General features: G+C 39.7%; 1 protein-coding gene across 1 annotated transcript in view; it reads left to right on the forward strand.

The window, feature by feature from the left end:
* LOC146972853 (uncharacterized) overlaps window positions 1-22243 on the forward strand; it is a 72041-nt gene that overhangs the window by 41152 nt on the left and 8646 nt on the right. Inside the window, exons 17-25 of the mRNA XM_085803193.1 lie at window positions 5586-5998; window positions 6568-6794; window positions 8098-8242; window positions 10212-10691; window positions 14337-14582; window positions 15934-16234; window positions 18942-18978; window positions 19065-19395; window positions 20421-20798. Coding sequence (XP_085659319.1) covers window positions 5586-5998; window positions 6568-6794; window positions 8098-8242; window positions 10212-10691; window positions 14337-14582; window positions 15934-16234; window positions 18942-18978; window positions 19065-19395; window positions 20421-20798 — 2558 coding nt within the window. The remainder of the gene's footprint in view (window positions 1-5585; window positions 5999-6567; window positions 6795-8097; window positions 8243-10211; window positions 10692-14336; window positions 14583-15933; window positions 16235-18941; window positions 18979-19064; window positions 19396-20420; window positions 20799-22243) is intronic.

Here is a 22243-nt window from a genome sequence, read left to right on the forward strand (position 1 = left end):
GTTAAGCTATTTTATTGATCAGTAGCGCGGTAGCGTCCACAGAAGCTACATTTCCCCAGGCATTTCTAGACCTTAAACGCACCGCTTCCATGTGACGTCATGTACGTATCTGCTGATGCCCGTCTGCTGCAGCGGAGCGGCATGCAGCAGGTGACAGAGGAGGAGGGATAGTTAAGTTCGTGAATCAGAGCCGTAGCTGGACAACTTTATCGCTGCACAGCGACCGCGCGCACCGTTGCACGTCGCTCCAAGTGCCGGTGCGTCCTGTCTGCAGCGGAGACACGGCCACTGAGAGGCTGAGTGAGGGGACCGTTCCTGTAGGAACGCGCCTTTTAATGAATCAAACCAAACACCCTGAACAGCATGCTGAGTAGGCTACGAGAGGGAGAGACGACTGCAGCAGTTAAAACGAAAGCTCCTTGTCCCAGCATGTCGCCCACTCCGTCCGTAGCCGACGTCTTTTAAAACAGTGTTTCCCAACCTTGGGGTCGGGACCCCACGTGGGGTCGCCTGAGATTCAAATGAGGTCGCCTGAAATGTCTAGTAGCCTAATTGATGAATCTAAAAAAAATCTGACCAAGAAAGGTTAGGAACCACTGTTTGAAAAGACACTTGGGTTTTTTTGGAATGTACTTGCATAGATCTTTCAGCACTCACAATGGGCTGATATAAATGAAAAACTTTATTTAACTTCTAAAAAAAATAGCTTTGATGTAGCTAAGCTACTTTTCTCATTTTATTGTAGCGTAGCTTGCTACATTTCTCTGGTGGGTAGCTTCAGTGTAGTGAAGCTTCATTTCATGTAGAGTAACTTGTAGCTTAGCTCAAAACCTGCTCTACATTTTCCAAGTAGCTTGCCCAACACTGTCTCACACACATACACACCACAGAGAAGCGCGCATGCGTAACAGCAGCGCCTGTTGAAAGCGAAACTTAATACGGCGCGGTGCGTCCCCCCCCCCGTCGACAGGTCAGACACCACCTTAACTAACAAATTTTCTGGGGGAAACACTGCTTTAGCACCTTGTGGGGGACAGCTCTCCATTTCAGCACCTCCACCCCGACAGCCCCCCTCCCTCCCCCCGCAGCATTGTCCAAGGTGCTGGAGTCTGTGAAACGTGCGCTGCTCAGAGACTGGGCAGAACGGTCCCACTTGCTTTCTCCCCGGCTACGTTGGTGGAGATCTCCCACACAGTAAAAGATTTAGGCAACACATTCTTCCAGCTGGCTGTTTTTCTTCCAGTTACAGAAAGTAGCCTATGTGCAAAGTACCTTATGAGACACATTAACATCTCTATTCATATAACGCCCAACGAAACAGCTGATTTACATGTCGGCTGTTAACACATGGCGACTGGCCATTCACGCGGCTTTGTTCTTGGTTTCGGCCAATCAGCTTATAAGCACATGGCTAATTATCAGCTTTCAACCAATCGCACTGTTTTAATGTGTGTGTGAAAGTTATTTTCTTTAGTTCATTTTCGTTTCTTTTGGATTTTTTTTTACAACAATGTATCAATATAATATTGTTTTCGTTTCATTTCGTTATAAAAATCAATCCCTTTTCTTTGAAACAATGAGATTGAGCAGCTAAAAACCAGACCAGTTCAACTGTAGCGATTTTCATAACACTATCGCTCCGGATCAGAGGTACTAAGATGCTGATTATTAACTAAATAAACTCAACCATGGCTTGTCTTATTGTTAATCTGAACGCACATGTATAAAGGGCAGAGTCAAGGCAGCAGATAAATCACAAAACATCAACGCGTCCGTGAGCGCAGCGCACCCCATGGTCCGACCTGACCCAGTTATTGAATGTTTAGGTTTATTTAGAAGAAGTCTGATTATGACTGCTGCTCTGGATCAGATTATTTGCTCATAATTCGGGTTATTTTCAAACAGTGGCCAAACAACAGATCAATTAATTATTATAGACTATATTTTCCATTTTTGCTAAGCGGTTTGTTCTGAATTAAATAAAAGCCTGTCCCATACAGCCGCGTGTGTTACGCCGTGTTTTGTTGATGCTATCATCTTTGCCTTGCGCAGATGATCCTTCATAATTAAGAATAAAAAGTCCAGGCCGGCTGCATGGCTGACGGTGTCACCACTCTCATTATCACTGGCTGTTTGTGTTGTCTGTCAAAAAATGGATGAATGAAACCTGAAAATCGACTTTGTATCGGCCGCGTCTTCTATCGAGGGAAAGTTATTTATCCTATGTTTTATCGCCCAGCCCCAAAGTGACACAGACCCGTTCATTCACAAGAAATCATCCAGCTGCACTCTCAAACAAGGTGCGGAGTGAGAAATCTGCGGCACTACTGCACAGTACTGTAGTTGGCTCATTTTAAAAACACATTTTGGAGATGACGAGACAGATGACCGAAAAAAGAGAGTGAGACGTGGGCTATAGTCTACTGTAGCTGCCGTCGTTACATTTTGTCATTGAAAAACTAGGCTACTATATTATTTACTGTCTGCAGCTAGTTCTCCTTTCATCCTCTTGTATTCTGTATCATGAACAGTGCCACTCCTAATCGGGCTACATTGTGTGACGTGTCAGCATTGTCCCCAAAACGTCTGAGCAGTATTTAGTACGGTGCTGCCACCTAGAGGAAAACAGTTGTGGTGAAAAGACACGCGTTCACACGATCCTGCAGTGCAGGACAAACCCCGCAATTTTGAACCAGTAACATCTGTATATCTCACCAAGAATATTTGTCTTATTTCTAGTCAAAACAAATCTCATTCTACTTAAAATAAGACTCATCACATTAAAAGCAGCTTGTTTTTAGACACTTTTTACTTCTTTCAAGCTGATTTTCACTTGAAATAAGTAGAAAAATCTGATAGTGGAGCAAGTTTTTCTTTCTTATTACAAACACAACAAACCTTTTGCAACTTTTTCTACTTATTTCAAGTGAAAATCTGCTTGAAACAAGTGAAAATGATCTAAAAACAAGTTAATTTTTAGGTGATGAGTCTTATTTTAAGTGGAAAGAGATTAGTTTTGACTAGAAATGAGACATTTTGACAAGAAATAAGACAAATATTCTTGGACAGATTTAGAGTTTTTGCAGTGCAGCAGAGAGTTCTCCTCCAGACTCACTGCAAAAACTTAAAATCTTTCCAAGAATATTTATCTTATTTCTAGTCAAAACTAAGGTCATTATATGTAAAATCACATTAAAAGCAGCTTGTTTTTGGACACTTTTTACGTATTTCAAGTCTATTTTCATTTGAAATACCGTAAGTAGAAAAATCTGATAGTGGAGCAAGTTTTTCTTTCTTATTACAAACACAAAAAACTTGCTTTCACTGGCAGATTTTTCTACTTACAGTATTTCAAGTGAAAATTAGTTTGAAACAAGTGAAAATGATCTAAAAACAAGTTCATTTTTAGGTGATGAGTCTTATTTTAAGAGGAAAGAGATTAGTTTTGACTAGAAATGAGACAAACATTCAGAGTTTTTGCAGTGCAGCAGCTGTGGTTGAACATCTGGATCGTCCTCCTCCGTCTGGGATGTTACGACAGTTTAGTTTGAGTTGATAAATAAAACAGCTGCTGCTGGTCAATTGTTCTGTGTCTCCATGGAGACGACCCCGTGTTGCCTCCGAGCCGTTTCCTCCCACCGCGGCTCGGACGGCGTCCAGCTTCGCCAAAGCAAACAACAGGGGACGGCGCCACGGAAACGGGAGGAACAGTTTGTCTGTCCAACACTTGAACGTGACCTTTGACCTCGAGGCTGATGGAGAAACGCTGTTAAACACCATGATAATAACAGTTTATTCTGTGAGACACAATGTTGTTGGTCAATGATGTGGTTGTTGAGATAAATGACCTTGTATGCACTACACTGCAAAAACTCAAAATCTTACCCAGAATATTTGTCTTATTTCTAGTCAAAATGTCTCATTCTACTTAAAATAAGACTCATCACATAAAAAGCAGCTTGTTTTTAGACACTTTTTACTTCTTTCAAGCAGATTTTCACTTGAAATAAGTAGAAAAATCTGATAGTGGAGCAAGTTTTTCTTCCTCATTACAAACACAAAAAAATTGCTTTCACTGTCAGATTTTTCTACTTATTTCAAGTGAAAATTAGTTTGAAACAAGTGAAAATGATCTAAAAACAAGTTGATTTTTAGGTGATGAGTCTTATTTTAAGTGGAAAGAGATTAGTTTTGACTAGAAATTAGACATTTTGACAAGAAATAAGACAAATATTCTTGGAAAGATTTAGAGTTGTTGCAGTGTAATTCAAGGGTCAGTTTACTTTTATGTTTTATAAGATATCATTTTTTGTAAGAACCACAATTGATAAATGTAGGTTATACATGTATATAAAGGGTTAGTTCAACATGTTGTCAAATTGGCCCATTGCCATAACCCCTACACTGCAAAAACTCTAAATCTTTCCAAGAATATTTGTCTTATTTCTTGTCAAAATGTCTCATTTCTAGTCAAAACTAATCACTTTCCACTTAAAATAAGACTCATCACCTAAAAATTAACTTGTTTTTAGATCATTTTCACTTGTTTCAAACAAATATTCACTTGAAATAAGTAGAAAAATCTGCCAGTGAAAGCAAGTTTTTTGTGTTTGTAATAAGAAAGAAAAACTTGCTCCACTGTCAGATTTTTCTACTTATTTCAAGTGAAAATCTGCTTGAAAGAAGTAAAAAGTGTCTAAAAACAAGCTGCTTTTAATGTGATGAGTCTTATTTTAAGTAGAATGAGATTAGTTTTGACTAGAAATAAGACAAATATTCTTGGTAAGAGTTTTTGCAGTGTATGACTATAGGGATTACTATGGCAATGGGCCTTTTTGCCATAAATGTTGAACTATCCCTTTAAAATAAGACTCATCACATTAAAAGCAGCATGTTTTTAAGACATTTTTTTTACTTTTCTCAAACATATTTTCACTTGAAATAAGTAGAAAAATCTGATAGTGGAGCAAGTTTTTCTTTCTTATTACAAACACACAAAAAAAACTTACTTTCACTGGCAGATTTTTCTACTTATTTCAAGTGAAAATTAGTTTGAAACAAGTGAAAATGATCTAAAAACAAGTTCATTTTTAGGTGATGAGTCTTATTTTAAGTGGAAAGAGATTAGTTTGGACTAGAAATGAGACATTTTGACAAGAAATAAGACAAATATTCTTGGAAAGATTTTGAGTTTTTGCAGTGTGTGCGTTTGACTTCACCACTAGTTTATACAGTCAGTGGCTACACTGCAAAAACTCAAAATCTTTCCAAGAATATTTGTCTTATTTCTTGTCAAAATGTCTCGTTTCTAGTCAAAACTAAACTCTTTCCACTTAAAATAATGAATCATCACCTAAAATATATATTATATTATAGTCTTATTTTAGGTAGAATGAGATTTGTTTTGACTAGAAATGACATTTTGACTAGAAATAAGACAAATATTCTTGGTAAGATATTGAGTTTTTGCATGTGTATGACTATAGGGATTACTATGGCAATGGGCCAATTTGACTAAACGTTGAACTATCCCTTTAGAAACGATGACTTTAATCTAGTTAACGAGTCGTTCTGCTTCTCTTCAGCTTCCTACGTTGAGCCGGACATCCGGTTTCACCATGACGACGGCCAGCAGCAGCAGCAGCAGCAGCAGAAGGACTCGGATCAGAACCAGGACCTTCCCGATCCATCATGGCGGTCGGCGGCGAGCTGGACGACGCTGCCGGAGGAGAAGGAGAAGGAGGAGGGGGAGGGGGGCGTTGCCGCGGCGACAGCGAAGGCCACGGCCACCATCACCATCGCTCCGTTCGCTCAGAGCAGCGGGCCTCAGCACTCGCTGGCCAAGAACAGCGACGCCATCGACTACTTCAACCTGCTGTTCCCCGCCGCGCTGGTGGAGCTCATCGCCACGGAGACCAACGCTCACGCCAAGACCTGCCACTTCCTGGGCCTCGCCTCCTCCTCGCCGCCAGACTGGGTTCCCGTGACGACGCACGAGGTTTGTGTTTATGTCTATTAAAGACTCCCATTAGCTGCTGCACTGCAAAATCTCAGAATCTTTCCAAGAATATTTGTCTCATTTCTAGTCAAAACTAATCTCTTTCTACTTAAAATAAGACTCATCACCTAAAAATGAACTTGTTTTTAGATCATTTTCACTTTCATTTTTACAAAGTTTCACTTGAAATAAGTAGAAAAATCTGCCAGTGAAAGCAGGTTTCTTGTGTTTGTAATAAGAAAGAAAAACTTGCTCCACTATCAGATTTTTCTACTTATTTCAAGTGAAAATCTGCTTGAAAGAAGTAAAAAGTGTTTAAAAACAAGCTGCTTTTTATGTGATGAGTCTTATTTTAAGTAGAATGAGATTTGTTTTGACAAGAAATAAGACAAATATTCTTGGAAAGATGTTGAGTTTTTGCAGTGCAGCGGTGAGTTCTCCTCCAGACCGACATTCTGTCATCTGCCTCGTGAAATGATTGTGTGTATAAACTTCTGTGCCGTATCTCTGGTGTTTTAGTCCTGACTAATTTAATGTGTTAATGAAACATATCTACTTCCAACCAACAGATCAAAGGCTTCATCGGCCTGGTGGTCCTGATGGGGATCCAGACCCTCCCCGACCTGGCCCACTACTGGTCGTGGGGTCACTATGACAACAGCTACACCTTCTACCGCGCCATGAGCCTCAAGCGCTTCAAGCAGATCGCCGCCAACATCCGCATGGGCAGCTTCACCACGGACCAGTACCGCTGCACCGGCCGCCAGCGGCCCCAAGACCCGCTGCACATCTTCAGGTCTGGCTCTGCTTCTGCTGCAGATTTCATGTAGTTTTGTTCTGTTTTGTTTGTTTTTGTCTCAGATATTTAAATTTTTCTTTACTATTATATACAGCTAGTTTAGTTTATTTATTTAGCACACAAATTTCAATGGTGCAAGGAGGGAACGAAGCCGGTTGGCTCGTACATAGGTTCCACCCCTATAACAAATTACAACAAGACACATTTCTATGGCTAACAAATAAACATAGAAAAAAAAAGAGATAAAGTGCATAGATAATCAATGTTATATGAGCAAAATGAACAGAAATTAGAAAAAAATAAAGAGATCTTCAGGTCTGCTCTGCTTCTGCTGCAGCTTTCATTTTCAATATCAATCAATATAAACTTTATTATCCCCGCAGCAGGGAAATTAGTCATGGACAGTCATGTGCCACAAGTTGCTGCAATTACATAAATACACAAAACAGATAAAAAACCAGTACATTCGACATTCCTCACACAGTTCTCACATACACATGATTCTCACATTCGCACAGATAAATATGAATATGGTAGATAAAAAATACTGATGAGAGACTATTAAAAACTCAAATAAAGTGCATGAGTGTCTAGAGCAATAAAAGGATTAAAAAAAAAAAAAAAAAGGTACAATCTGAGATGAAAAATAGGGATAACAGCCCAATTAAGATTTAGCAGGTTTATTTAAGAGGGAAATTGATGTAGGGAGGAAACTGAGTTTGTATCAGTTACTTTCTAAATTCTTCCTAAGTTTAAAAAGTAGTGCTGTGTTGCTTTAAAATGAATATGAACTTGTTTTCTTTGCATTATACGGTCATTATAAGGTCTGAAAACACCAGAACTGTTTTGTTATTTTGACCTGTTGCCATTTTCTGCAAATAAATAAATAAAAGCTCTAAATGACAATATTTGTATTTCCAATTTTGGGAGAAATGTTGTCAGTAGGTTCTAGAATGAAACAAAAAAATGTAATTTAATTTTACTCAAACACATAGCCTACCTATAAATAGTAAAACCAGAGGAATTGAGCATTTTGAAGTGGTCTCTTCATTATTTCCAGAGCTGTATATTTAAATACTGTTGTTAACCTTATTGGTTCCAGTCTTTTCTGGGTTAGTTTTGTTTTTATGTATGTTTGTTTTTTCATATAGTAAGAATGCTGGGTATCTTAATGTGGGATGTAGGACAGACATTAATATAAACATTACACTTCTGCCTTTTCAGTCACTATTTAGCCGATAGTGTTTGTAACTATTATGTGATGAGACTGAATAAATAATTCCATCATCATGATGTTCAGGCCGATGCTGCAGCTGGTGGGCGGGGCCATGTGGGACGCCTACCGGCCCAACGGCTGCTTGACCATCGACCGCGCGCTGCTGCCCAGTCTGGAGGAGGACGAGGCCGCCGGCATCGCCAAGGGCAACGCCAAGACTCAGCCACAGGTAGAGCAACACACTAACGCTCTCACACACATCTACACTGCAAAAACTCAATATCTAAAGAATATTTGTCTTATTTCTAGTCAAAACAAATCTCATTCTACTTAAAATCAGACTCATCACATTAAAAAGCAGCTTGTTTTTAGACACTTTTTACTTCTTTCAAGCTGATTTTCACTTGAAATAAGTAGAAAAATCTGATAGTGGAGCAAGTTTTTCTTTCTTATAACAAACACAAAAAACTGGCTTTCACTGGCAGATTTTTCTACTTATTTCAAGTGAAAATTAGTTTGAAACAAGTGAAAATGATCTAAAAACAAGTTGATTTTTAGATGATGAGTCTTATTTTAAGTGGAAAGAGATTAGTTTTGACTAGAAATTAGACATTTTGACAAGAAATAAGACAAACATTTTTAGGTGATGAGTCTTATTTTAAAGGGCCAACGAGGAGTTTCTATTTGGTTATAAAAAGTCTGATATTAATGTGGATGAATCTACGTTACCACTTGTTAATGGCTCCATTTTAGATAAATATATAGTTTTGTCTCTATGGTTATTTTGTTATTTTAATTAATAGTGGAAATGCTGGGCGAGCCGACCAGCGTTTCTTTACTTTCGGTTTTGCGGACGCTGCCCGGCGAGTCATGAGAATAACGCCGCCAAATTACCGTTTATGGTCGGAACTACGATGGTATCTGACTTACATTCTTGATGAATGAAAACATTTTTGGCAAGACGGCCGTCTTCCGCTGGTCCAAGAATTTCACTTTGCTTTCCAAAACTCCTCATTGTCCCTTTAAGTGGAAAGAGATTAGTTTTGACTAGAAATGAGACATTCTGACAAGAAATAAGACAAATATTCTTGGAGAGATGTAGAGTTTTTGCAGTGCAGCATGGTTTTAGAAACAACAGATCCACTTCTTCCACTTGGATCCACTCCAACGTTACGATCGCGCACCCCCCCGGACCGTCGAAGCTTCGATTAAAATCGATTTTATGTCCGCGAAGCTTCGATTATCAAAATATGATAATCGGGTCAGCCCTAGATACAACCACCACACCAGTAGTTTATTTATAAAATCATTATTATTGACTGTAGATTGGTTGTTGTTGGATGCCTGACAATAACTGGGTTTCCATCCAAGTCGTATCGAATTTAAAAGCGGATTTTGTGAAAATGCGCAAAAAGCAAATGCGAATTTATGACCGTTTCCATTCATTAGTGTTTTGTGATTATTGGGAGAGGAGGAGTGGTGCGCCGTGAGATTACGTCATAAGAGAGCGTGAATGTATCCAACAGTTGACACTCAGCTGACACTCAACATCATGGACAATTTACCTACTTTCCGGACTATAGACGCACCTGTATAAGCTGCACCAGCTACATTTTAAAAGAAAATACTGTACATACAGTACAGGATGCACTTGAATATAATCTGCAGGTTTTCATGTTGTAACATGAGATGTTTACACAGAAAGACAGTAGGGATGTGACAGTCTGTTCTGGTGACGCTCCTCTCCTCCATGTGCATCTGTTTACATACGAAGCCGGTGAAACATCATTACATGTAGCGGTGGATAACGTTACATAACATATACCATGTTACGGCGTGTGATTGTGTCGTCTTAACCGTCTTAAACAAAAGATTATGGGTTACGGAGCGTTTGTGTTGCGGTGCAGAGAGGAGAGCTGGGACACCGGGGCGTCGCTGGGTGAAGTCCAGCAGCTTCACCCACAAACTCTGCCTCAATTCACATCATCTGTTTCCATCACAAAAAGTCACATTTTCCTTTAATCGATACGCTGACAAATCCACCCTTCCAATGTGCATTTACTGCCTTTTTTCGAATTTCCGGCGTTTCCATCCAAGTATTTATTCGCAATTTTTGAAAATGCGAATAAAAAAAGGTGGATGGAAACACAACTTGTAACTGCTCCAGACTGAGTAATCTATTCCTCCTGCTGCTCCAGGTGTGGCTGCTGTGTGACTCCAAGTCCGGCTACTGCCACCGCTTCTTCATCCAGACGGGGGCATCGGGGGCATCGGGGGCATCGGGGGCATCGGGGGCATCGGGGGCATCGGGGGCATCGGGGGCATCGGGGCCGTCAGCAGCAGAGGACCCGAGCTTCTCCGTGGTCCTGGAGCTGATGAAGGGTCTAGAGGAGCGCCACCACCAGCTGTTCCTGTCCAGCTCTCTGGCCTCGGTGCCGCTGCTGCAGCAGCTGCTGGACCGGGGGGTCTACGCCTGCAGCTCCTTCCCCCCCCACAGCCCCATCCTGCCCCCCCCGCTGTGGGCCGAGGGCCGCCTGCACCGGCCCGGGGACTTCCTGCAGCGCCGCTACGGACCGCTGCTCGCCACCCGCTGGAGAGACGCCAAGGAGATGGGATGTCTGTCCACCAACGCTGCTCCGGGGCAACCAGACACGGTGTGGAGGAGGTCCCAGACCAAGGTGAACTAGGCTCTACTAGGCTAAACTAGGCTCTACTAGGCTCTAACTAGAGATATAACTATCAGGTTTACTGCTCCGGGGCAACCAGACACGGTGTGGAGGAGGTCCCAGACCAAGGTGACCATATAGGATACTCTACTAGGCTATAACTATCAGGTTTACTCAGGTGACCAAGGTGAACTAGGCTCAACTAGGCTCTACTAGGCTCAACTAGGCTCTAACTAGAGATATAACTATCAGGTTTACTGCACCGGGACAACCAGACATGGTGTGGAGGAGGTCCCAGACCAAGGTGACCAGATACTCTACTAGACTCTAACTAGGTTCAACTAGGCTCTACTGGGCTCTAACTATCAGGTTTACTGCACCGGGACAACCCGACACGGTCTGGAGGAGGTCCCAGACCAAGGTGAACTAGACTCTACTAGGCTCAACTAGGCTCAACTAGGCTCTACTGGGCTCTAACTATCAGGTTTACTGCTCCGGGACAGCCCGACACGGTGTGGAGGAGGTCCCAGACCAAGGTGACCATATAGGCTACTCTACTGGGCTCTAACTATCAGGTTTACTCAGCACCGGGGCAACCAGACACGGTGTGGAGGAGGTCCCAGACCAAGGTGAACTAGACTCTACTAGGCTCTACTGGGCTCTAACTAGGCTCTAACTAGACTCAACTAGGCTCCAACTATCAGGTTTACTGCTCCGGGACAACCCGACACGGTGTGGAGGAGGTCCCAGACCAAGGTGACCATATAGGATACTCTACTGGGCTATAACTATCAGGTTTACTCAGGTGACCAAGGTGAACTAGGCTCAACTAGGCTCTAACTAGAGATATAACTATCAGGTTTACTCAGCACCGGGGCAGCCAGACACGGTGTGGAGGAGGTCCCAGACCAAGGTGACCATATAGGCTACTCTACTAGGCTCTACTAGGCTCTACTAGGCTCTAACTAGGCTCTACTAGGCTCTACTAGGCTCTACTAGGCTCTAACTAGGCTCTACTAGGCTCTACTAGGCTCTACTAGGCTCTAACTAGGCTCTACTAGGCTCTACTAGGCTCTACTAGGCTCTAACTAGACTCTACTAGGCTCTACTAGGCTCTACTAGGCTCTAACTAGACTCTACTAGGCTCTACTAGGCTCTACTAGGCTCTAACTAGACTCTACTAGGCTCTACTAGGCTCTACTAGGCTCTAACTATCAGGTTTACTGCACCGGGACAACCAGACACGGTGTGGAGGAGGTCCCAGACCAAGGTGACCAGAGTCTACACGGCTCTAACTAGAAATATCTGAGCTTCTGTTTATCTTGGAGCAGTGGTGTAGTCTGTGATACTCAGGTTTACTCAGTATACACACTGTAAATACATAAATACTTCAGTGTAGCCAGTACAACAAAACTATCTAACTAAAGTAAATGTCAATGGTTCTCAAAGTGGGAGGGTTGACAGGGTTCAAGGGGGTCCACTACTTTTTATTCACATTTTACCACTTTTTCCTACAATTTTTTCACTTTTTTAATTATTGTTTTCATTTTTTTTTTTTTTTTTTTTTAAATTTTACCACTTTTCCTAGAATTTTTACCAGTTTCTTCTCAATTTTTCTGTTCTACTTTTTACAAAAATTTTTTAAAGAATGTTTACCCCTTTTGTATTATTGTTTGCCCCCCTATTTTTGAGAAATTCCACCACTTTTTCTAGAATTCTTGAGTAATTTTACCAGTTTCTTCTCAATTAAAAAAAAAATTTTTACTTTTTACTATATACTTTTACCACTTTTTTAAAAATTGTTGGACTTTTTTTAATTTAAATTTCACCACTTTTTCCTAGAATTTTTTCACTTTTTTTTCCAGAAATGTTATCACTTCTTTAATTATTGTTTGACTTTTTTTTTGAAAAATTTTACCAGTTTCTTCTCAATTTTTTCTTTTTTACTTGTTTTTTTTTACCCCTTTTTGTGCTATTGTTTGCCCCTTTTTTTGAGAGAAATTTTCAAAAAAATTTGCAAAATCTTACCACTTTTTTGCTTTTTCTAGAATTCCCATGAGAAATTTAAACCAGTTTTTTCTCAATTTTTTTTTAACTTTTTTCTTTTAGAAATTTTACCACTTTTTTCTAAAAAATCTTAACTTTTTTTGTTTATTTAAAAAGAAATCTTACCACTTTTTTCTAGAAATGTTTCAACTTTTTTTGAGAAATTGATCACTTTTTAAATTATTGTTTGACTTTTTTAATTTTATTTTTTAGAAATTTTACCCCTTTTTGTGTTATTGTTTGCCCCTTTTTTTTGAGAGAGAGAAATAATTTTTTGAGAAATTTTACTATTTTTTCTCAATCTTTTCTCAGAAATGTCTCTATAATCTTTCTAAAATCTACGCCTAATTTAAACGTACATTGATAGTTTCTGTATTTCTGGTGTTTTGTCCAATGTGGGTCCGTGGTCTAATTCCTTGATATAAAACAGTTAGAGAAGCAGCGTCTATGTGATACAAGTATGAACAGTTTACCACCTAAAAAGCAGTTTACCCACTACAACACATTATACTACAGCAGGGGTGGGCAATTATTTTTTCCAGAGGGCCACACTGACTCCGATAAAGTGAGTGAAGGGCCACACGATTCCAAATCAAATTGAAACATCAAATATTTATTGCTGAATTATATATTATATAACTAGCCTACATATATTTGGTGGAAATGATGGCATTACAATAGGCTGACAGCCCACAATCATGTAATCGCATTTTCAACTTATATCCATCACAGATCACTGAAGAAACATGCTCTATTAGTATGATATAAATATGGACTCAAGGCAGATTGTTTTATCAAAACTTACTGACCATAAATGACTGCACCAATTAATAATGTTCACAGACACCTGGATATTATAATTAAGCACTCAGATCCTTTTCAGTTCTGATTCAGTGAGACTGTTCTATTTGTATGTAGATAACCTTTTATTTACGAAGAAACACAATACTCATTTGCTCCTGCCTAACAGCACCAACATGAAAAAAGAGAGTGATTTGATTACAAGCGTAGCCATTGGTGGATGGAGGCTTAGACGCACGTGGCTACAATCAGTCATATGGTCGATCACGTCAGAAAACCCAGCGATCTCATAAAATGCTCTTTTAATCACAGTTTTCTAATAATTAGGTGCCGTGATGGGGCTTTGTAACCGTCAGAAGTTATGACATGGTTCGGCTGACGGAGGGTTGTGAAACACCGGACCGGTCCCGCGGTCTCCCGCTGACAGGGTCGCGGTGATCAGAAACTCCGCTGTGGAGAAAAGCTGCACCAGAGCGGCTGCTCTCCCTCCTCCGTTGGAGCTCCGGTGTCAGACAGAGAAAGAGACTGAGCAGCCGTTCATCACTGTCTTCTACCTGGAGGAGGTTATGTTGTTACTTTCTGTCTGCGATGTGCAGGCTCCTGTTCTAACAGGGCTGTCACTGTTTCAGACAGCTGATTAGTGCGCATCAACGTAATAAAAGCAATCGGGTCATAATAGCAGTTCGGCTCGCACTTCGGCTCGCGGGCCGGATTGAGACGGCATGCGGGCCGGGTGTGGCCCGCGGGCCGTAAAATGCCCATGTATGTACTACAGTGTAATAAAGTATAATCTTACCTTCCTATCTTCAGGTGGGCGGTCTGGACCCCATCGAGCGGCCCATGGCCTTCCGGCTGCTGCAGGAGAACATGCGCGGCGTGGACATCTGCAAGCAGCTGCTGGCGTGCAACCCGCTGGGCGGCGTGCCCCAGGACCGCCACTGGCGCAGCCTCTTCTGGTTCCTGGTCAACGTCAGCATCGTCAACGCCTTCATCGTGCTGCGCGAGAGCCGCAAGGAAAACCCGCCCGTCTGGGTGCAGGACGGACTCTTCACGCAGGTCAACATCCGCAAGCGCCTCGGCTACTAGAATGTTTTTGAGAAATTTTACCAGTTTTTTCTAGAATTTTCTGTTCTACTTTTTACCCCTTTTTGTGTTATTGTTTGCCCCCCCCCCTTTTTTTGAGAAATTTTACCACATTTTCTAGTAATTTTACCAGTTTCTTCTCAATTTAAATTTTTTTTTAATGTTTACTATATACTATTTTTACTTTTACCCCTTTTTTAATTATTGTTTGACAATTTTTTCCTTTTTTTTTTTTTTTTTAAAGAAATTTTTACCCCTTTTTGTATTATTGTTTGCCCCCCCCTTTTTTTTTTTTACCACATTTTTCTATAATATTTCGAAAGATTTTGCCACTATTTCTAGAATTCTTGAGTAATTTTACCAGTTTCTTCTCAATTAAAAAATTTTTTTTTACTATTTACTATACTATTTTTACTTTAACCACTTTTTTTTATTATTGTTTGACCTTTTAAAAATGTTTAAACTCTTTTGACGGACTCAGGGCAACTTCCGCAAGCGTCTGGGCAACTAGAATTTTTTTGAGAAATTTTACCAGTTTTTTCTCAAATTTTCTGTTCTACTTTTTTTTTTCTTTCAAAGGAGGTTAAATGGAAAGCAACTGGACTTAGTTATTTGTCTAGGAAGACGTTTCACCTCTCATCCAAGAGGCTTCATCATTGCTTTCGATTTAACCTCCTTTGAAATACTATGACCTGGAAAAATGAGAATATGCACCGGCTCGTTCTACTTTTTACTATTTTTTAAAGAAATTTTTACCCCTTTTTGTATTATTGTTTGCCCCCCTTTTTTTTTTTTTTTACCACATTTTTCTATAATATTTTGAAAGATTTTGCCACTATTTCTAGAATTCTTGAGTAATTTTACCAGTTTCTTCTCAATTTAAAAAAAAAACTTTTTACTATTTACTAAACTATTTTTACTTTAACCACTTTTTTTTATTATTGTTTGACTTTTTAAAAATGTTTAAACTCTTTTGACGGACTCTTCACGCAGGTCAACTTCCGCAAGCGTCTGGGCAACTAGAATTTTTTTGAGAAATGTTACCAGTTTTTTCTCAAATTTTCTGTTCTACTTTTTACTATTTTTTAAAGAAATTTTTACCCCTTTTTGTATTATTGTTTGCCCCCCCTTTTTTTTTTTTTTACCACATTTTTCTATAATATTTTGAAATATTTTGCCACTATTTCTAGAATTCTTGAGTAATTTTACCAGTTTCTTCTCAATTTAAAAAAAAACTTTTTACTATTTACTATACTATTTTTACTTTAACCATTGTTTGGCTTTTTAAAAATGTTTAAACTCTTTTGACGGACTCTTCACGCAGGTCAACTTCCGCAAGCGCCTGGGCAACCAGCTGGCCAAGTGCGCCCAGAAGTACTTTGAGACGATGGAGATCGCCGGGTCCCGCGGGACGAAGCCGAAGACCGAGGCGGCGGCGGAGCAGCAGCCGGTGAAGCAGCGGCACCGCATGGTGAAGATCAGCTCCATCTCCAAGAGGTGCAAGAACTGCAACCTGAAGAGCATCCGGCACGAGAGCGTGTACGGCTGCATGGTCTGCAAGGCCAACCTCTGCAAGCAGCCCGGCTGCTTCTGGGAGTTCCACGGCCTCTCGCCCAACACCAGAGGTCACAGCGGATGCTTTTACTTTTTATTTTATTTTATTTTACAGATACAGATAAGACAACTTTATTAATCCCACCAGGGGCAACTGGTTGGAGCAGCTCGCATACTGACATGTAAAGACACAAGTACCCACAATAACATAGATAAGCTATAAGGTAGAATGAATACAATAACTAGAATACAGTGTCATCAAGGATCAGTAGTCAATGAATAGAATGAATAAATAGATGGGTTACTAATATTGACCAATAAGATGCACATGGAAAAAAGAATAATCATTTTAAAGAATTTCAAAGCTGAAAGTGGTAAGATTTCTCAAAAAATGGTTTTAAAAAATTCTAGAAGAAACTGGTAACATTTCTCAAAGTTCTTTTTAAAAATCTAGAAAAAGTGGTAAAATTTCCCTCCCAAAAAAAGGTTTAAAAAAATTCTAGAAGAAACTGGTAAAGTTTCTCAAAGTTTGTTTTTTTTAATTTAGAAAAAGTGGTAAAATTTCTCAAAAAAATGTTTTTTTTTTAAATTCTATAAGAAACTGGTAAAATGTCTTAGTTTAAAAAAAGAAAATCTAGAAAAAGTGGTAAAATTTCTCAAAAAAAAGGTTGAAAAAAATTATAGAAAAAAGTGGTAAGTTTTTCCAGAAAAATGAATAAATAAATAATATAAAGTAAAATATTTTCTAGAAAAAAGTGGTAAATTTATCAAAAAAGTGATAACATTTCTCAAAAAAACTGTTTTAAAAAAAATTCTAAAAGAAACTGGTAAAATTTCTTAAGGTTCTTTTTAAAAATTTAGAAAAAGTGGTAGAATTTCTACAAAAAAAAGGTTTTTAAAAAATCTAGTAAAAGTGGCAAGATTTCAGAAACTGGTAAAATTTATCCATTTTTTTTTTTAAATCTAGAAAAAATTGTCAAATTTCTCAAAATAAAGGTTTTTAAAAATTCTAGAAGAAACTGGTAACATTTCTCAAAAAAAGGTTTTTAAAAAATCTAGAAAAATGGTAAGATTTCTAGAAAAATTAATAAATAAATAATATAAAGTTTAAAAAACTTTTGAAAAAAGTGGTACATTTATCAAAAAAGTGGTAACATTTCAGAAACTGGTAGTAGTTTTTTTTTTTTTATCTAGAAAAAGTGGTAAAATTTAGCAAAAATATTTTTTATTTTTTTTTAATTCTAGAAAAAAGTGTTACATTTTCAAGAAAAAGTTGTGGACCCTTTGAACCCTCTCAAGGACCCCCGTGGGTCCCCAGACCTCACGTTGAGAACCGCTGCTCTAGAGACCTTCAGGTCCAAACAGACGACAGAAACCTCGGTGTCATGTTCACCTCGGCTCAGAGGTCACAGACCGAGGGAGAGTTCACAACAGTTAACAATCACAAACTGTTGGGTTTCATAAATCAGTTTATTTATGTTTCTATACAAACAATCAGCTCAGCATCATGAAGCTGCAGCCACAGATTCTCTAAAACACAGCGCTGTGTACGTTCTGGCCTCTGAGAGAAGAAAACAAGCGAAACCGGAGAAACAGCAGCTTTTCATTCCCAACCAACTCGGCACATTTATACATTTACAGCCCAAAGGAGAATTTCAGTTGAGCGTCTCAGACCGTATCGAGCTCACCGTAGCTCTGAGTTCACATTCCTCACATTATCCTCCGGGCCCAGCGTGGCGGCCATGCTGGATTTGTATTGGCAGAGGAATGGAGAGTGAGTAATGATGTGAAACACAGAGTTCCCCCCCAACAACAGAACCAGTGGGAAATGTTTCTCCAGATGGAGTTTGGTTTGGTTCTGTTCTGTGTGAGAGTTGTTGACTAATCCTGGATTTACTCCCGTTAAACAGAGCTCAGGCTGTTTCACACTCTTCTCCTGTTGGACAGAAACAGGAGCGTTGATGCTTCCAGAGTTTCACAATAAGGAACAACTCAGTGGTGTAGTCTATGTGATACTCAGGTTTACTCAGTATAAATACTTCAGTATACCCAGTACAACAAAACTATCTAACTAAAGTAAATGTCAATGGTTCTCAAAGTGGGAGGGTTGACAGGGTTCAAGGGTCCACTACGTTTTCTGGAAATTTTACCACTTTTCCTAGAATTTGATCACTTTTTTAATTATTGTTTGACTTTTTTATTTTATTTTTTTTTATTTTACCAGTTTCTTCTTAATTTTTCTTTTTACTTGTTTTTTTTTTTTTTTTTACCCATTTTTGTGTTATTGTTTGCCCCTTTTTTTGAGAGAGAAATTTTCTACAATTTTTTGCAAAATCTTACCACTTTTTTGCTTTTTCTAGAATTCCTTTGAGAAATTTTACCACTTTTTTCCAGAAATTTCTTTATAATCTTTCAAAAATGTACTTTTTTTTTCAGAAATGTTATCACTTTTTAAATGTTTTTTTTTAATCTTTTTTTATTACCCCTTTTTGTATTATTGTTTGCCCCTTTTTTTGAGGGAGAAATTGTGCCACATTTTTCTAAAAGTTTTTGCGAAATCTTACCACTTTTTTTTTGCTTTTTTTCTAGAATTATTTTCTCAATTTTTCAAAAAACTTAAATCTTACCACTTTTTTCAAGAAATTTCTCTATAATCTTTAAAAAATGCACCCCTAATTTAAACGTACATTGATTATTTGTGTATTTCTGGTGTTTGTTTCTAAATGTTGTCCAATGGGGGTCCGCGTTCTAATTTGTGTCAATTGATTTTTTTAACAGGATCGACGAAGGTTGGATTTGTGAAGGACAGAATAAGGTAAAGACTTGTTTTAATGTTTGAGTTGCGTGGCGTCTGGTGGATGATGTTCAGCCGTATTGATCCTCTGGCTCTCCGTGCTGCAGCGGCGCCGTGGAGATGAACGAGGTGGCGGACGGCGTGGACGAGGCCATGGCGCCCGTGGAGGACATGGACTTCTCCGACGACGAGCCAGAGGACGATCTGGACGACATGGACGTGGAGGGAAACGAAGACACGAAGGAGGACGTTTTCAGAGACGTCAAACATCCGGTGCCTCTGCCGATAAAAACACCAAACAGCCACAGCCACAACCACAACCTCGCCGTGGCCGCGCCGGCCGCCGACCTGTCGGCCGCCACGAAGGAGCGCGAGGACTCGCTGACCGCCCGGCAGCTGAGGATCATCATGTTCGCTCTGTGTGACGGACTTCGTCAGGTAGGGATGGGACAACACGCTTTTCTCCCCGTTCCATTCTGCTACGATTCTTTGGGATGCCGATTCGATTTAAATTGCGATTCTACGATATTGCTGATTTTCTGGATTTTTAGTTAGTTAGCATTTTTAACACCAGTGAAACAGTTGAATGGTTATGATTGTCTACAGACTATTCCAGGAACCACATTTCTGGACTCTCTGTATGTAAAAAAGGCGAACAAATGCACATTGCACAATACGTATATACATATATTTATTTCATTTCGATTTATTTCATTCATGGTTTACATTCTCACATGGTTGCACATATTTACATAATGTACACATTGTCACCATGAATGAAAAGGAGCAGGATGAAGAAAACTTATAGTAGCTGCTCCTCTCTGTTATTATAATTACATTGGCTTACTATCAACACCAATATTAGTCTCTGTTTCAAAATATTAAGAATGATGAAACATAGTAATGACAAGAAAACAAACAAAATGACGGTAGACACCACTCGTCTATCTATCTTTTTCTTTCTCCTTCTTCTTCTTTGTAGATGCTTATCTTTTCTTTTTCAAACATTTTCTCAAACTGAGACATACTTGTACAACTTTTCAGTTCCCTGCTTTGTGAATGCCATACTTTTACACCTGCAACAGAGATACACATTTGTTTTAAGCTTAACCCTGCAAATGTCTGTTTAAAATCAAGCTTGATTCGGCGGCGTTATTCTCATGACTCGCCACGAAACCGAAAGTAAAGAAACGCTGGTCGGCTCGCCCAGCATTTCCACCACCACTAATAATAACAAAATAACCATAGAGACAAAACCATAGATTTATCTAAAATGGACCATTAACAAGTGGTAACGGAGATTCATCCACATTAATATCAGACTTTTTTATTGTCGCAGAATTTTTCGTTCTGCCGCTGGAGAAACTCCTGGTTGTCCCTTTAAACCAGTAAATATTGGTTTAAAAATTGTCAAATAAAATATTGCGATACTTATGTGAATGTTTTTTTTTTTCTCCCATCAGGCCTCACGCGTCTTCTCCACGGAGCTGCAGCTGATCCGGTCGTGGATGTCGGAGGCTCGGAGGCGTGTGCGGCGGTCGGAGCGGTCGGAGCAGCCGGAGCGCTCGGAGCTCGGCGAGGAGCGCATGGTGGCCTGGCTGCTGTCGATGCGCGAGCAGCAGCTTCCCATCACGGAGAGCAGCTTCTTCCACAAGGCCTCCACGCTGAAGAAGAAGGGCGGCTTCAGCGACTCCTTCAGGATCTCCTACGACTGGGCCGTCGGCTTCCTGGTGCGCCACCGGCTGGGCGTCCGGAGCGCCGGCCGGAGCGCCACGCTGCACCGCACGCCGCCCGCCTCGCTGCACGCCAAGGTCACGACCTTCAGGGACTTCACACACAAGGTGAGCTGGGATGAGGCCTGACAGATACGCATCTAGTTTTAGTTTTAGTTTTTTTATTTGCACATTATAAAACCTGCATAAACAATGAAAATAGTCAAATTAAACATTGTGCAGGAGAGGTAGAAGGCAAAAAAGGCTTATAAAAATACCTCCCCTATGAAAAAACAACAACAGCAAAGAACAACAAAAAGAAAGACAAATTAACATAGAAAAATTAAAGATACTGAATTAGTAAAAAAATTCAAAAAAAAGTTTACATAATGAAAAAGGAAAAAATAAATTAAACTAGAAAAAGCATTTCCAAGAATGGAAATGGTGTGACTGCTGATAGCAACTGAACGCTGTTGCAGAATTAGCAAATAGTGCAAGCTGTGATCACCATACAAATGTTTGACCAAGGTCAGAATCGAACCCACATCCTCATGGTCAGTAGACTTCCACTCTGCCTCTAGGCCACGGTGCACACACAGTTGCAGAGACTGTTGTCTGTTAATGATCTGCACACTGTCAACATCAAGAAAGCTTGAGAGTCAAGCTTGAATGACTTAGAATGAAAATGTCTGTGAATTTCAGGCTGAGCACTAACCATATGGCCACAGAGAACCTGAGTTACAATGAGCTTTATACTATGAGGAATCAAAGACTGTCCAATGACAGCTGAATAATTGGAATCAAAAGTCAAGCAATGAAGTGAAAAGACTGAGGCAGGAATCGAACCCATGACCATATGATCACTAAACCTTTACTCTGCCACTCGGCTACAGAGAGCACACTGCTTTCAGAACTGTTGTCATTCATTGTAATGTGATGATGTGCTGCAAACTGGTATGAGTAATCAAGGAGATAACAAACACCTGTAACCAATTGAAGGCGGGGGAGGAGAGCAGAATTCAACATAACATAACAAGAGTTCTTCCCTTGGATTCGAACCAGTGACCTTAGGGTTGGCAAGCATCCACCCTAACCCCTACACTACAGTGGAGTTGTGAAGAAGAGAGGTTGAGACTTTGATGAATGTGAGATTTTTTGTGAAAAAGTTAAATATTTTAAAAAGTATAAATAGTTAAAAAGAGAAAAGTAATGCCGATAAAGTTCAAAAAAAGCTGCACGTTTTGATATATGAATTGTTGAAATAGCACAAAGTATGAAGGACTAGAAGAAGACCGTAAAAAGGCGGAAGAAAATGGCCAAACAGAAGAACAATAGTGTGACTGCTTCAGCAGTCACACTATTGTTCTACTAATTACAAATTGACAGATCTAGAAATAGATAAAGGGAAAGATGGGAGGAAAGAAGGAAGGGAAAAAGGAAGGAAAGGTAGAAGGAGAGAGGGAACAGATTGGGTCAATCGGGTCAAAAGGGAATGAAGAAGTAAGGACGAAGGGAAGGAAGGAAGGAAGGGAAAAAAGAAGGAAATAAAGATGGAGGGAGGGAACAGATTTGTT

Source organism: Trachurus japonicus, chromosome 16, assembly GCF_045865225.1.
Source record: "Trachurus japonicus isolate A0001 chromosome 16, Traja_1.0".
Taxonomy (NCBI): Eukaryota; Metazoa; Chordata; class Actinopteri; order Carangiformes; family Carangidae; genus Trachurus; species Trachurus japonicus.